At 34.0% G+C, this 13358-nt stretch overlaps 5 protein-coding genes across 5 annotated transcripts; 1 reads left to right on the top strand and 4 right to left on the bottom strand.

Annotated features, from left to right (window-relative positions):
- Positions 1-891: 891 nt before the first annotated feature.
- CBG17821 lies at positions 892-2144 on the bottom strand (the record flags this gene model as incomplete). Its single annotated transcript, XM_002648862.1, has 4 exons — positions 892-971; positions 1019-1590; positions 1646-1812; positions 1929-2144. 4 exons carry the CDS (start codon positions 2142-2144, stop codon positions 892-894), a joined length of 1035 nt encoding a protein of 344 aa, XP_002648908.1.
- Positions 2145-2788: 644 nt separating this feature from the next.
- Positions 2789-3286, top strand: CBG26835 (the record flags this gene model as incomplete). The annotated part of the gene is made up of 2 exons (XM_045238489.1): positions 2789-2900; positions 2988-3286. The coding sequence occupies 2 exons, from the start codon at positions 2789-2791 to the stop codon at positions 3284-3286; spliced, it is 411 nt and encodes a 136-aa protein (XP_045100044.1).
- A 347-nt stretch (positions 3287-3633) lies between these two features.
- On the bottom strand, positions 3634-4381 carry CBG17822 (the record flags this gene model as incomplete). The annotated part of the gene is made up of 4 exons (XM_002648863.1): positions 3634-3808; positions 3858-4090; positions 4148-4233; positions 4294-4381. The coding sequence occupies 4 exons, from the start codon at positions 4379-4381 to the stop codon at positions 3634-3636; spliced, it is 582 nt and encodes a 193-aa protein (XP_002648909.1).
- Positions 4382-5152: 771 nt separating this feature from the next.
- On the bottom strand, positions 5153-7203 carry CBG17823 (the record flags this gene model as incomplete). Its single annotated transcript, XM_045238490.1, has 6 exons — positions 5153-5333; positions 5380-5567; positions 5735-5820; positions 5867-6394; positions 6444-6780; positions 7030-7203. 6 exons carry the CDS (start codon positions 7201-7203, stop codon positions 5153-5155), a joined length of 1494 nt encoding a protein of 497 aa, XP_045096310.1.
- Positions 7204-7511: 308 nt separating this feature from the next.
- CBG17825 lies at positions 7512-12918 on the bottom strand (the record flags this gene model as incomplete). The annotated part of the gene is made up of 16 exons (XM_045238491.1): positions 7512-7607; positions 7678-7833; positions 7883-7934; positions 8079-8356; positions 9339-9516; positions 9559-9791; positions 9962-10085; positions 10129-10263; positions 10310-10453; positions 10503-10715; positions 11226-11414; positions 11704-11873; positions 12257-12380; positions 12430-12564; positions 12614-12757; positions 12803-12918. 16 exons carry the CDS (start codon positions 12916-12918, stop codon positions 7512-7514), a joined length of 2487 nt encoding a protein of 828 aa, XP_045100807.1.
- Positions 12919-13358: the final 440 nt, after the last annotated feature.

Here is a 13358-nt window from a genome sequence, read left to right on the forward strand (position 1 = left end):
CTGAAGCTCCAATGTGGTGGAATTCAGATACCGGAATCTATTTGAATGACAACACTTCATCCTGTCAACTTTGAGCCCACATATCTCGGTTTCTGTAAAAGATATCAAAAAGTTGTCAACTGATAAAATGTTAAGCATAATATCAGCAATGTTTTATCAGTTTATCACTTTTTGATATCTCTTACAGTAACCGAGATATATCGGCTCAAAGTTGACAGGATGGAGTGTTGTCATTCAAATAGATTCCGGTATCTAGAATAATTGAAATACCCTCCGAAAACTGGAAAATTTCCGAATTCGGTGTAGATCTCGCCCCCCACAATCTAAAAATTCAAATTTCCCGCTCTCAAATAGTGACATACATACAGGCAATACGGGCGGTACCATTTGAGAGTACCGTGACCTTGTGACGTCACACATCCCCTCGGCAGATGGGTTAAGGATGAGCAATCTCTCTGTGAATCGTAACCATAAAACATCTGCCGTATTGTCACATCACACACACACCGTACTAAAACAGTACCGCCTGTACTGTCTGGCTGTCACTTTTGAGCGCGAAATTTGAATTTTGGAGATTTGTATTCGTTTAGAACTAGGTCCGAACCGTCAACTTTAAGCTCAATTATCTCGGTTACTGTGAATGATATCAAAAGGTGGTCAACTGATAAAATGCTTATCACATTATCAGTAACATTTTATCAGGACATACAAATACACAAACAGACGATGATAAAAAGATTTTTTAGAGAAATTCTAGACAACATTTGAGGAAGACTCAAATCGTTATTTTCAAAGCAAAATCTATACTTTAATCTTACAAAAAATGTTCTGAAAAATATTCAAATTATTTATTGACAAGATGACATAATTTACTTTTCACGAAAAAAAAATTCAATTTGCTACTGGTACTACTGTGGCACTTGGACTATTCGCCCAAGTAATTATACTTCCAGTAAATTTTTGGCCCATATCTAAAAAAGTTAATTATAAAAAATTCGTCGTAGATTTTGTCACCCACTTTTCATGGCCAACCTGTAGTCCTGTACTACATACATCACAATAATTGCATCCGTACCAGGAAAAATCGATAAAGTTGATAGAAATATTCCAAATGGTAGATCAAGTTGTAGATCAAAAAGTGGTAGATAGATCAATACAGTTACTGGCGCAAACAAGGTTACCGTTGGAGTGACCACTTGCAAAACAAGAGTCTTAAAGAACTGCCTATGCAAGTTCCTAAGCGCAGGAGACAAGATTTGCACTTTTGATTCCATCTCAAAGTACATACGAATAGCGCAGTACATGATTATACTGTATTGGAATAACATGATGAATGTCATATTAATGGTACAGCAAACATTTCGCCATCTGATGGATCTATTGGAATCATAAGCCACTAGAATTAAGCCAGAAATGTTGGAAAAATCCGCACTGAACTTTTGCATCATTTCCAATTCGAAATAGTTTTTCGAGTAATCATCAATTTGGTCGAAATAATAAGTTCCAAGTCCCCATTGAAAGCCAAATAAAATAGAATATAACATACAGATGAGTAATCTCCATCCTTTAAAAATCCAAATCTTTTTTTCACTGAAAAAATTTAATTTGAACAAGTTTAACATTTCAGTTTTATCAAACCGCTTACTCAAAAATCGCCCAATATCTGTACAAAAATTGAACGGCCAAGTTTGAAATTGTGGATGAATAGATGCCCGAGTAGGAAACGAGCAGCCAACTAGTCGCGTTTTGGCTCAACTGAAACGGGCGGCTTGTGGAGTAGAAAATATAACCAGAATTGTGAGAAAAGGCATTCTAAAAGTAACCTGTGTTTTGGAAAATAGTAAGTTTGGATTATCTGACAAAAAATGGGACTTTTCAGCGCTTTTCAGTAAAAACGGAATTGAGTTTGAAGCTCAACAAAACCATACCGGGTACAAAATCATTTCGAGAGTGGCGAAAATAATTCCAAATACTGGAAACATTAAAAAGAGATGTTTATAACTTCCGAAATCCCTAGTCACTTCGAAGTTTGTTAAATAGATCAAAACGGCACAAAAAATCGAGGTAAAGAAAAACCCGAATTCGGAAATATTCTTAGCTTTTTCAGCGTAGTGTATATATGAAGTTGAGTTATTGAAAGGCATGAATATAAAAGATGGTTGAAATGTTTTGTGATTATTTTTTGATGATACGCATAACATATAGACTACGGAAATTGGTTTTTCTTCCGTGATACTTTTCTTTGATTCTAATAAATGGTTGTCTGTTGGTTGATACAGTGACATTTCTGTTCATCAAAAACGGTGTAAATTTACAAGTCTAGCATTTTTTGCTTGTCTATAAATTTGAAACAAACTAAACAAGGTTAAGGCGTCAATTTTGTAATTGAAGCGATACAATTGGCATACCTGATCGAATTCGGCAAAAAGCTTTTGAACTGTAGTTTAATATTATCTATATTCTCTTTTATACCGTGCAATTAAATTTGTTTGAACATACAAAAAAGAGAAAATTAAATAAGAAGTTCAACTTTGATTAATATAAATTTAATATTTTTTTAATACCAAAAAAATTAATACATATTTTTGTTCCAAAATACATAACTATAATTTATTTCCCTATTACTAATATTCAATTTGCCTATACTGAAAAACAAACCAATTTCAGCGTCTACTATAAATTGAGTCATTATAACACGATTTGCGGACTGAGAGGCTTTTCTGTTACAAAAATCTATTTAACGAAAAGTTTTTGAACTTGAACTAAATCCAAAAAAAAACTCGAAAAAATGTCTGTTTGCGAATTCAAATCAGAATCTTTATTCGTATGCTCCTTTTACACTTTGCTCCGTGATTTTGTGAATTTTCTTCTAGAATTCGAAATTCGTATCGCTGCTGGATGTATTTTAATAAATTCGTTTCATATTCTAGTCTTAACCCGAAAACCTATGAGATCATCTTCCATAAATATTATTTTGTTATTTCTAGCATTATCGGACTTGTATTCCCAATTTTATATAATTGAGCAGAAGATTAAAAACTATTATGAGAACTTGGAAGTTTCTTGTTTGTCTGGAACTTCTTATTTTTCCGTTTTACTGGATATTTTGCTAAAATTACTTCGAGAATTTTCTCGAAGATCTTCCACGTGGCTCAGTTTCAGTATTGCTTTGATTCGAACGCTAGTTATTCAGAATCCAATGAATCCGAAGTTCGAAAAACTTTCAAATGCCAAATCAGGATTTATATTTATCCTAATTATCTGGCTTATCAATCTAGTTAAGTAATCAGAGATAATTGATAGAAATGAGGGAAAAAATTGGTGATAATGTTTTTCTTCCTAATTACTAAATCTAGGAACAAGATTACACTAAATAGTGTGTAAAAGCACATAAAATCTATAGATTCATTAATTGGCATTGTTGAACTTTGTACACGAAGAGATTCATTGACTTTGGGGAATCGGAATATATCGGTTTCCATTTTTGGACAATTTAGCTAGCTAAAATGAAAAAAAAACAAGAAACAACTTTTTCATCTGCATTTTGACGCCTTCTGGCTCCTGATTTTTCTTTCTAAATTTAACTTTAAAAACATTCGTAAGCTACATCTAAATGTTTTATTTGTAATCAGTTTATCGGCTGGCTGGAATTTCATTTCTAGAAAAAACAAATTTCCTGAATGACGCAAGAAATAAGAAAGATGGCAGAAGATAAAACGTTGATTTGTACAATAAAACATCATATCCATGTCGTTGAAACCAGGGCATTTTCAAGCTGTATGGGGTCATCTGGTGAAATGGTCCGTGTCTGAAAATTATTTCAGATTTCTATTTTTATTCAATTATTTGAAACTCACTTTCCAACAAACTCAGTATACTTGACTACCAACTCTTTTGGCTTGATTGGCTGGTTCCGTACCACATCTGCCACATGTTCAGCATTTTTTCGAAAACTGTCATTGTGCAAAATTTTGTGAAATGCTGATTTCAATTTGTCCAAATTTCCCAAATCAGTTTTCAGGAGAGTTACTGACGTTCCTAGGCGACTCAACATGTGGGAATTGCGAAATTGATCAAAGAATATTGGGATCTTAAAAATATTTCGATTTTTTATCAGTTTTTAAGTTCCTGATTCTTCTTAAATTACCATAATGGTTGGTTTTCCGAAAAAGACCGTTTCAATCGTACTTCCCAACCCTCCATGACTCAAAAATGCACTCATTCGCTTGTCATCTGTAATTTCACATAATTCAAAAAACTTAAGATTGAGATATTTCTAACTAGATAACTCACAGGGATCATAGGTGACCGATAGATTTTTGAATCGATGGTCTTGGAAAATCCAAGTAGGAAATTGGATTAGTAAAATGTACAGATGCATCAGGTATCAACTCTCTCCAATCTGGGAAGTCAATAAATTAATTTAAGGTCCCATATTCAATTGGATATTAGTTTTTATATTTTCAGATCTTTTCTCAAATTGTCATTATAGTATGTCAAATTACCAAGGTGATGTTTGTCAGCCCCCACTGGACCAAATTTTCTCTGTAGAATATACTAGTATTTTAAAAGAGTCCGTGAAAGCGAAAGGGAGAAAATATTGTTACAAGGGAACCATGACACCTCATCACCTCAGATTTTGATGAAATGTTTAGGATTGCTCAGTGGTAACCTATCTAAACACCACTGAAAATTTTAGAATCCGCTGGCCAGTTTCATCAGTTTCAGTACCAAATATCGCATTTTCAGTGCAAAAACAGCGATTTTCAAAAACGAATTTCCGCTTCCAGGAAGTCCTGGAACTTGAAATATTTTGCGTTATACTCATAGTTATGTGTTAATCATATATTTTTTTAGGAGTCCATTTGCTAGGTAATTTCAGGAATTTTCAATCCCTATTATACAAAAGTACTTGATAGTAGAGAAAGATCAAAGGATCAAAATGATAACGCAAGACAGAAAACACAACATTCTAATTCACATTGAGAGAATACTTTGATTTGATAGACGACGTTAGTTTGTAGGTAAATGTTGATCTTTGAATGTGGAAATTAGTGTAAGAAGAAGAAAAAGAAATTATATTTGATGAGACCAATTTTATATTGGTAGTTTTTGTTCACATATTTTATCAAGAAAAGTTCAATTCATTTCGTTATTTATTCTTTTTGACAACTGAAACAAAAAATCGTCTTAGGAAAAGTTTGAAAGCAGCCGCCAATAATACTACGGGAGCTAGAATTGCTCCGATCTTGAAAAGCAACACATCATATCCATATCGTTGAATCCAGGGCATTTTTAAGCTGTATGGAGTCATATGATGGAATGGTCCGTAGCTGAAAATCATTATAAATATTTTTAATTCAAAAGTTTTAAACTCACTTCCCAACAAATTCCGTATACTTGACTACCAACTCTTTTGGCTTGATTGGCTGATTTCGTATAACATCTGCCACATGTTCAGCATTTTTTCGAAAACTGTCATTGTGCAAAATTTGATGAAAACATGATTTTAATTTATCGAAATTTCCCAAATCGGTTTTTGAAGAGTTATTGAAGTTCCTAGGCGACTCAACATATTTGCATTGCGAGATTGATCAAAGAATACTGAAACCTGAAAAAATAAGTTTAAGGATCAAATTTTTGATTGGATATCAATTTTTATATTTTCAGATTTTTCTGATATAATATTTCGATTTTTTATCAGTTTTTAAGTTCCTGATTCTTCTTAAATTACCATAATGGTTGGTTTTCCGAAAAAGACCGTTTCAATCGTACTTCCCAATCCTCCATGACTCAAAAATGCACTTAATCGTTTGTCATCTGCAATTTTCCACAATTTCAGAATCCAAGAAATTAATAAACCCACTCAAAAGTGCTGTTTGTGGAGCCCATTTTACTAATTCCAAATTTTCCAAGCTCTCCGCAAATCTGACATCATCATGCTCGTATTTCCATATGAATGTTGTATTTGGCTCGGATTTGAAAACTTCCAGCAGATTTTCCTTGTAATTTTTGGGCATTTCACTGGACTTTGCCAGGGTCCCAAATGAAATGAACATTGTTTTCTCTCGCAAGTCCAGTATCCTGTCAAAATCTCCATTCAACGTTTCCGATTGAATTTTTTCAAGATCCACTGAAATTCCTCCGATGTCAATAGTTTTTCGAATTGATGGTCTTGGAAAGTCTAAGTAGGGAATGGAATTGGTAAAGTGTACAGATGCATCAGGTATCAACTCTCTCCAATCTGGGAAGTCTTCTCCTAAAAACCTTCTGTACACCTTTGCTTCATCATCATACATTTGACTGTATCGTTCAATCATAAAACTATACATGTCGTAGTTTTCAAGACGATCCGCAAAATCCATCCGGTCTCCAGAAACTTCTGAGAATATTGCTGAAAGTTGAAAAAATCAGAAACTGAACATTCAAGAAGAAAAACTTACAAGGCACGTAACTTGTATCAGCTGGCTCACCCATCGCTGCCATTACAGAATCATAATTTGGACAGGAACTAGCCAGGATCACTTTTTCTATTTTCAGATGTCTAAAAAGTACCAAACTACAAGTCATTAATGGTTCGGCTATTCCAACATCGTATTCATGGGCTCTCAAAGTCTCTAGGAGTTCAGAATTACTGAACAGGCTTCGACAACTTTGTACAGTTAGCTTGTGAACTGGTTCGAAAAGTGAATGACCCCCTTTGGAATTCACAGTGATATGCCAGTAAGTTGCAGTTATGTTGTCAACCGTGATAGGGTCCAGTTTCATCTCCTCGCTTTTCTGAAATTTCGAATCATAGGGGGAAATTTCGAATCATAGGGACCTAATGTTAATGTTAAGCCAGTTTATCTTGTTTCCTGGGAAAATTATCAAAAAGAGATCGACTAAGGAAATGGTGCAAATAGTACAATCAGCAAAGTTTGAACTGGTGATCTTTTCTGTATCTCAAACTTCTGGAAAATATATACTTCAATATTAATACCTCCATGACAATGACATTTTTCGTAAGCTTCACTCCCAATTGATCACTTCTAGCCTCATCGAAAATCGGCACAAAAATGTTACATTATGTCCAGATTCCGTTAAAGTGTCTGCAATTCTAGCCATAAAATTTGTGTGGCTACCGGCAAACGCTGGGGAATATACCAGGATTCTAAAAGAGTCCGTGAAGATGAATAACGATAATAGTAAAACAATAATCATTTTTGGATTGTGTGATGATCGAAGCAATACTTTTATACAGTATGCGGAATGATAAAGAAAAATGATGACAAATCGTCAGGCAAAATGGGAAGATTGGGTACAAAGAAACAAGTTTTTGATTTTTTGTAAAGTTCAACAATGATGACAAATTAGGTTGATAAAAACAATGCTCAAAGGAAAAAGAAGGAACACGAAAAAATCATTTCTACTCAAAAACCATTTGGATGAATATTTATCCTATTAAACCATTTTATGACTCGTTGGGATTTTGCCAGAGGAACTGCGTAAATGAACATATAACTCAAAATTCACGATTCTTGGAATCCCAACAAACGAGTTGGATATGAATAAAAATTTGTATGGTGAGTGAGAAAAGATATAAGGATTTGTGGAAGTGTTAAAACCTGAAAATATCTCATTTTTTACACATACAGTATCAGACGTAAGAATATTTTTTGACTTTTTCACACTCACATAAAAAACCAAAAGAAACAATGCAATATAAATCATTCTGATGTATTCCGTGGTATAAACTTTGATGGGCCGTTTGGCGGATTTGAAAAAGTATAAGCGCCTCGAATAATACAAAGTTGTTATGAGAACCGGTAGGTATTTTAGCATGTCTAGTTGCTGGAAAAGTCATTTTTGTTTTAAAAAAATTGAGGGAAAAAAAACTTACCAAGGAAGGGTGGTCATCGAAATTGATAGAAATTACGAGGCACCGTTCGCCTCTGTTATTTCGAATATAATAGATTCCCGAAAAAATTGCAATTATGACAATCAGGATTTTGTTCCTGAAAAAACATATGAACTCAGAAGAATTCGGAATTTCAGATTTTCAGAAACTCAGAAATTCAAAATTTCGAAAATCTTACTTTGTGGCTCTTTGCCCAAATAAATGTTTTCCTGGCGCCATCTTAATATTCAGAAAAATGGAATAAACCATTGTTATGCAAAATGGGACGGGTGGAAAAAATAAAATCGGATAACAGGTTATAATAACTGGTAAAAGCCTCCATAGAATTTCGTCTACACCCAGTTTACTAGTAAAAAGAAGATTTCGAAAAGTATTGACAATCAAGAATGCCATATGAGTGATAGGGATAAAAGTCATAAGAAGACAGAAATGAGGAAACGTTTTCCAGATAAGTTTCTGGAATAAATTTGTAAAATTAAAACTAAAAATTACTAATTACCCGCTTGTCACAAAGCCTGCCAAAAATTGAAAAGTTGAGAACATGACGAAAATTAAAAGAAAAAAACGTTCTTTCAAAGTTCTCGGTGGTTCCAGAAGTGTTGTATTGGAATATAAGGTGAGATTCATTTTCAGCAGTATTTTTTGGAAACAAAATACACCAACTTGTAATTCCAAAATTGGTGAAACCTCTGAGTCAAACGGCACGACCAGTGAAACTAACTTTTTCACCTGTTCTGTTTTGGTATTCAAAAAAAATCATATGACTTTTTGTGTTACGTAGCACGAATAAATTGAAAAAAATTTATCTGACTGGCACTTCGAGATGTTCAAGAAAATTCGAGTTTTTCCTCAAAGGCAGGGGGAACTTGTGGAGGCGAGGATTGAGGGTGCGGCGCCGCAACCGACTGAGCTACGCGGCTCATTAGGCCGCCCGAAACGCGAGAACGACAGCTGTACGCAGAGTGACATTAAAGATGGGGAGACATGAAAAAATAATGTTCTCGAAATTCCTTTTAAATATGCCCTTCGAGGAGTTGAACTTGTGGGGGCGATGATTGAGGGTACGGCGCCGCTACCGACTGAGCTACGCGGGCAAAGAGAAAGTTGCCGCCTGATTGCATACATAAAGGCGAGGACGACAGCTGTACGCAGAGTGACATTAAGCGTTGTACACCGTTACGGTAGAATGCATACTCTGGCTTCAAAAATCCCCCGTAAAATCTCCTGTCTCTCCACCTTTAAAAACCAAACATAACTTTTTACTAGTTTTTATGACATAAAAATTAAAGGTTTTTTAAAAGTTCTTGGGGGGTTTGAACATAGAACTATCTGATATTTGCATTTTTATGATGTTGAAATCTTTGAGTTTCTTTTCGTTTTTTTCTGTCTTTCAAATATGTCTGAAATTCTTTATTCAATTCATTTTAACACCATGTACAGAAGCTACACTGGTTTTATTTCTTGCAGTTGATAATTTCGCACTCCTTTGAATTCCCATAATTTCGCGAACTGTGTTTCGATACTGACTGGACATAATTATACAAAAAATTGAATGTGAAATTGAGTTTAATGTGTTCAATGTTACAAAATAGATAATAATGTCAACGGAAAATAAGCTGAAAAAAAAATCGATTCAGAAAACCAATGATAAAACCTACAAAATCTCATCATCTCTATCGGAAAACACTTTTACTAAATAAATAGTTCCCAATGGAGCTTCAGCGATAAAAAATGCAAACGTCATGAAAACAATCAATTTCGTTGTAATATCATTTTTCTCCCCAATAACGGCACTTTGTTTTCTTCCATTCATAACAACTCGATTATGGAATTTTCGTAATTCTCGAATCAGAAATACAGTAAGACAAGGAAATGCAATGCAAGGGATGAACTGAAAAATTTGTTAAATAAACTTTTTTTGTTTAAAGAATTTCCAGAATGTTTCAATTTGTCTTGAAACCTCATGTCAAAAAAGTGCTGGAAATTGAATTTTCGAATTTTTTTCACGACTACAAGAACGACTATTTTCCACCGAAATAAGGAATGTGACACCTACAGTACCTTGGTCACAATGGCATCGAACATGGTAAAAATACGTAGAACAAGGAAATTTGAAGATGAAAATAATGGAGTTAAAATTACAGAAAATAGAGGTCTTGAGTTGATGTCCTGGTATTCGGCACAGCTGGAAATTGAATTTGGCAAAACATTTCAATCTAAAACCTCACTTTAAGGGCAATGGGAAGGCTCTATTTTCCACAATCTGATTTCTAGAGACAAAAAATATTGATAACATTGCGCTGACACAAAAAACCAATAATGTGAAAAAACATCCAGTTTTTGGTTTTGACCAGTTACCGTACCTAGAAACAGAGGTTCAAAGTCTTATAATTGAAAAATAAATGAAACCTAGAATTTGGCATCGTTTTCATAACGAAAAGTCTAACAATTGCCATTAGAACACCTAACCAAGAGCTACACCGTCGGAAATGATCCTGAAATGTCCACGCCGAAAGATCCAAGTATATCTTGTACCGTACAGAAGCGGTGACACTGAAACTATGAAATTTGTTGAAGTTTTTCACATATTCTCAAAATATACCACTCTGGGCTCTCAACATCCACTAGAAAATAATGTTTATAAATTGTGCTGAGCATTGTGGAAATATCGGAAATTGCAATTCCAATCATTTTCACATTGGTGGAGCTGGTTCTCATTGATTTTCTTGATAGAATTATAAAATGAAAAATATTGATGATTACAGAAATGAAACTGCATATGAAGTTTGCCCGGTGTAGATGATGAGCAATGTGGCTGAAAATACGGTAATCGATTGTACATTTCAAAACCGGGCGTTCTAGAACTGGTCATTTCGCAACGGTTCTAGAACGTGTCGCTCTAGACCAACTAGTTGCGAAATGTCCCAAATCATCTAATCAATTTTTCATTTTTCTAGAACTAATCATTTCGCGACTATTTCGAAACACCTACTTCAAAAAGTTCTGAAAGCCATGAATTCCAGAATCCATATATTTTTACTTCCAAATAGAGAAAAAGAAAAATGAGCACAACAATTGTTTTGTTACTCACTAAAAAATTACCGAAAAAAATTGAGTTTAGATTCTGTAATTTGTTTTTCTCACTGAAAATTTTCTGTTTTTCCAAGTGTGACGGTGGGCGTACTAGACAAAAAATTACATACCAATTTAATAGAAAGTATTTATTTATTCTTTTGAATTACATGAAAAACAAAGACTATAAGAAGGAATTGGAAAAAGAACATTATTCTCGGATAATATCATCAAGTATGATCATGGTACACACATTGCCGGAGTAGACACAAAACTGCTCAATCTGGGTTGCACAGAAATTATACTTTTTCTTTTTCCTCCAAGAACTGATTTCAATGTCTCCCGATACTGGCTAGACATAAAAATACAAGATATCGGGTGTAATATTGAATTCAACGTTGCCACAATAACAAAATAAACATTGAGGTCCGAGGAAAATCGACTGAAATTCTTTTTGAAGAAACTTATATTTTCTGTTACAAACATGGGAGCTGTGAAAGAGAAACACAGGTGGCGTTGGCCGAAATTCCCACAACGACAACTATCGTAACCTAAAACAGTAAAAAGCAAGAAAAAAATGCTCCCAGAAATATATTCTTAGGTTACAGTAAATGTCGCTGTGGAATCTTCGGTCACGGCCACCAGCGTTGCTTACACAGCTCCTGTTTTTTGAATCAGAATAATACAGTACCAGACAAAAAAACAAGAATTTTTTTAAATTGGAAACTTACAATAACTTATCAGTTCTTTCCAGAAAAGTTTTCAGAATTGCAATTGTTCCGATCGGAGCTTCGGCAATGAAAAAATTGATTGTTATGAAAACGATCAATTTTACACTGAGCACATACTTTTCTTCATTGTCTTCAGTTGTTGTACTATTTCTTCGAATGGTTTCTCGAGTCTCATTAATTTTTTGAATTTGACGAAAAAGAAGAAAAGTCGAGTTGGAAATGCGATGCATGGGATGAACTGTAAATTTTAAATGCACCGTAAACACTCTAATAGAACGCCATCCTAACTCCCAACTTGAGTCAACTCATCCGGTGAGAGATATCAAAAAGCGGTAAATTGGCAACATTTTATGAAATTACGATAAAAATTTTGCCAATTGGCCACTTTTTGATATCTTTTATAGGAAATGAATTATATGAGCTTAAAGTGAACGACTTGTGTGGCGCTCTATAGTATTTGCGGTAAACTGAATGAAGTTAGAAAAGTATAAATTATGAAATTCAAGAAAATTTTCAACTTATGAAACTTGAAAAAAAGTAAATCGACACTCACATTTGACAGTGTAGCATCCAATATAAAATATGTCCTTACTATCACATAATGCCCAAGATTTGCAAATGGTCTCAAAGTTACAGAAAACTTGTAGTTACCGTTTATTTCTTGATGCTCGGCACAGCTGGAAAGTAATTTTCCTTTCAAAAATTAATTTCAAAAATTTGTCATACTTTGCCACAAGCGAATAGTTACGATTTTCGACAACCTGACATTCCCATTGCCATATCACCGTTAGAACTCCACTAGATCCAAATACGATTACTATTAGAATATATCCCATTTTTGGATCCGCCCATTTAAAATGTCTGAAAATTGTATTTGAAGAATTTTTAGACGATTTTTTCGAAAATTTACCTCACGTCAGAGATTCTGCTCATAATTACATAACGGATACTCGCCATTACAATTCCCAGCCAACACGTAGTCCGTCTGAAGTGGTACTGAGAAGACCAGGAAGTGACGTCCATGTAAATTTTAATCAAAGAAGTTGCTGTGATGCTGAAAAAATACCTTTAATATTTTTAAAAGTTTTCCAAAAACTACCACTCGGGGTATTCCAAATCTGCCAAACTCAAATATTTATAAACCCATGTGAACATTGTAAAAAGATCACAAATTGCGATTCCGCTAATTAGGATATTTATAGAAGATGTTCGCATAGTTTTTTGGGTGAGAACGATAAGATGGAAGAAGTTGATAACGATTGATAAAAGGTTGAGGACGAAATGAATGAGGAATGTTTTGTTTTCGAGACGCCTGGAAAGAAAAAGTTATGATCACAAATTTTGAAAGTTGATGAGTTTCCTAATTTTTAAGTTTCTGAAATTTCGGAATTTCAGTCTTCCAACTGGAAAACCCTAATTCTTTGCAAGCGCTGGAATTTCAAGAATTCCAGAGTTTGCTCTCTAATTGTTACAAAATTCCTAAAGTTCTCTCAATTTTCTGAACTTACATCAAAACAATTTGCACATTTTCAATTGACTCTTCATAACTGCTTTTTTCCATTTTCAATAGGAAAATAATCAAAATTGGGAAAAAAACTTTTCAGACATCAGAATTTTCAAAAAAAAAAACCTATAATTTTGGATCTACCCAGTCA

This window comes from Caenorhabditis briggsae (genome assembly GCF_000004555.2).
Source record: "Caenorhabditis briggsae complete genome, chrV, whole genome shotgun sequence".
NCBI classification, from domain to species: domain Eukaryota; kingdom Metazoa; phylum Nematoda; class Chromadorea; order Rhabditida; family Rhabditidae; genus Caenorhabditis; species Caenorhabditis briggsae.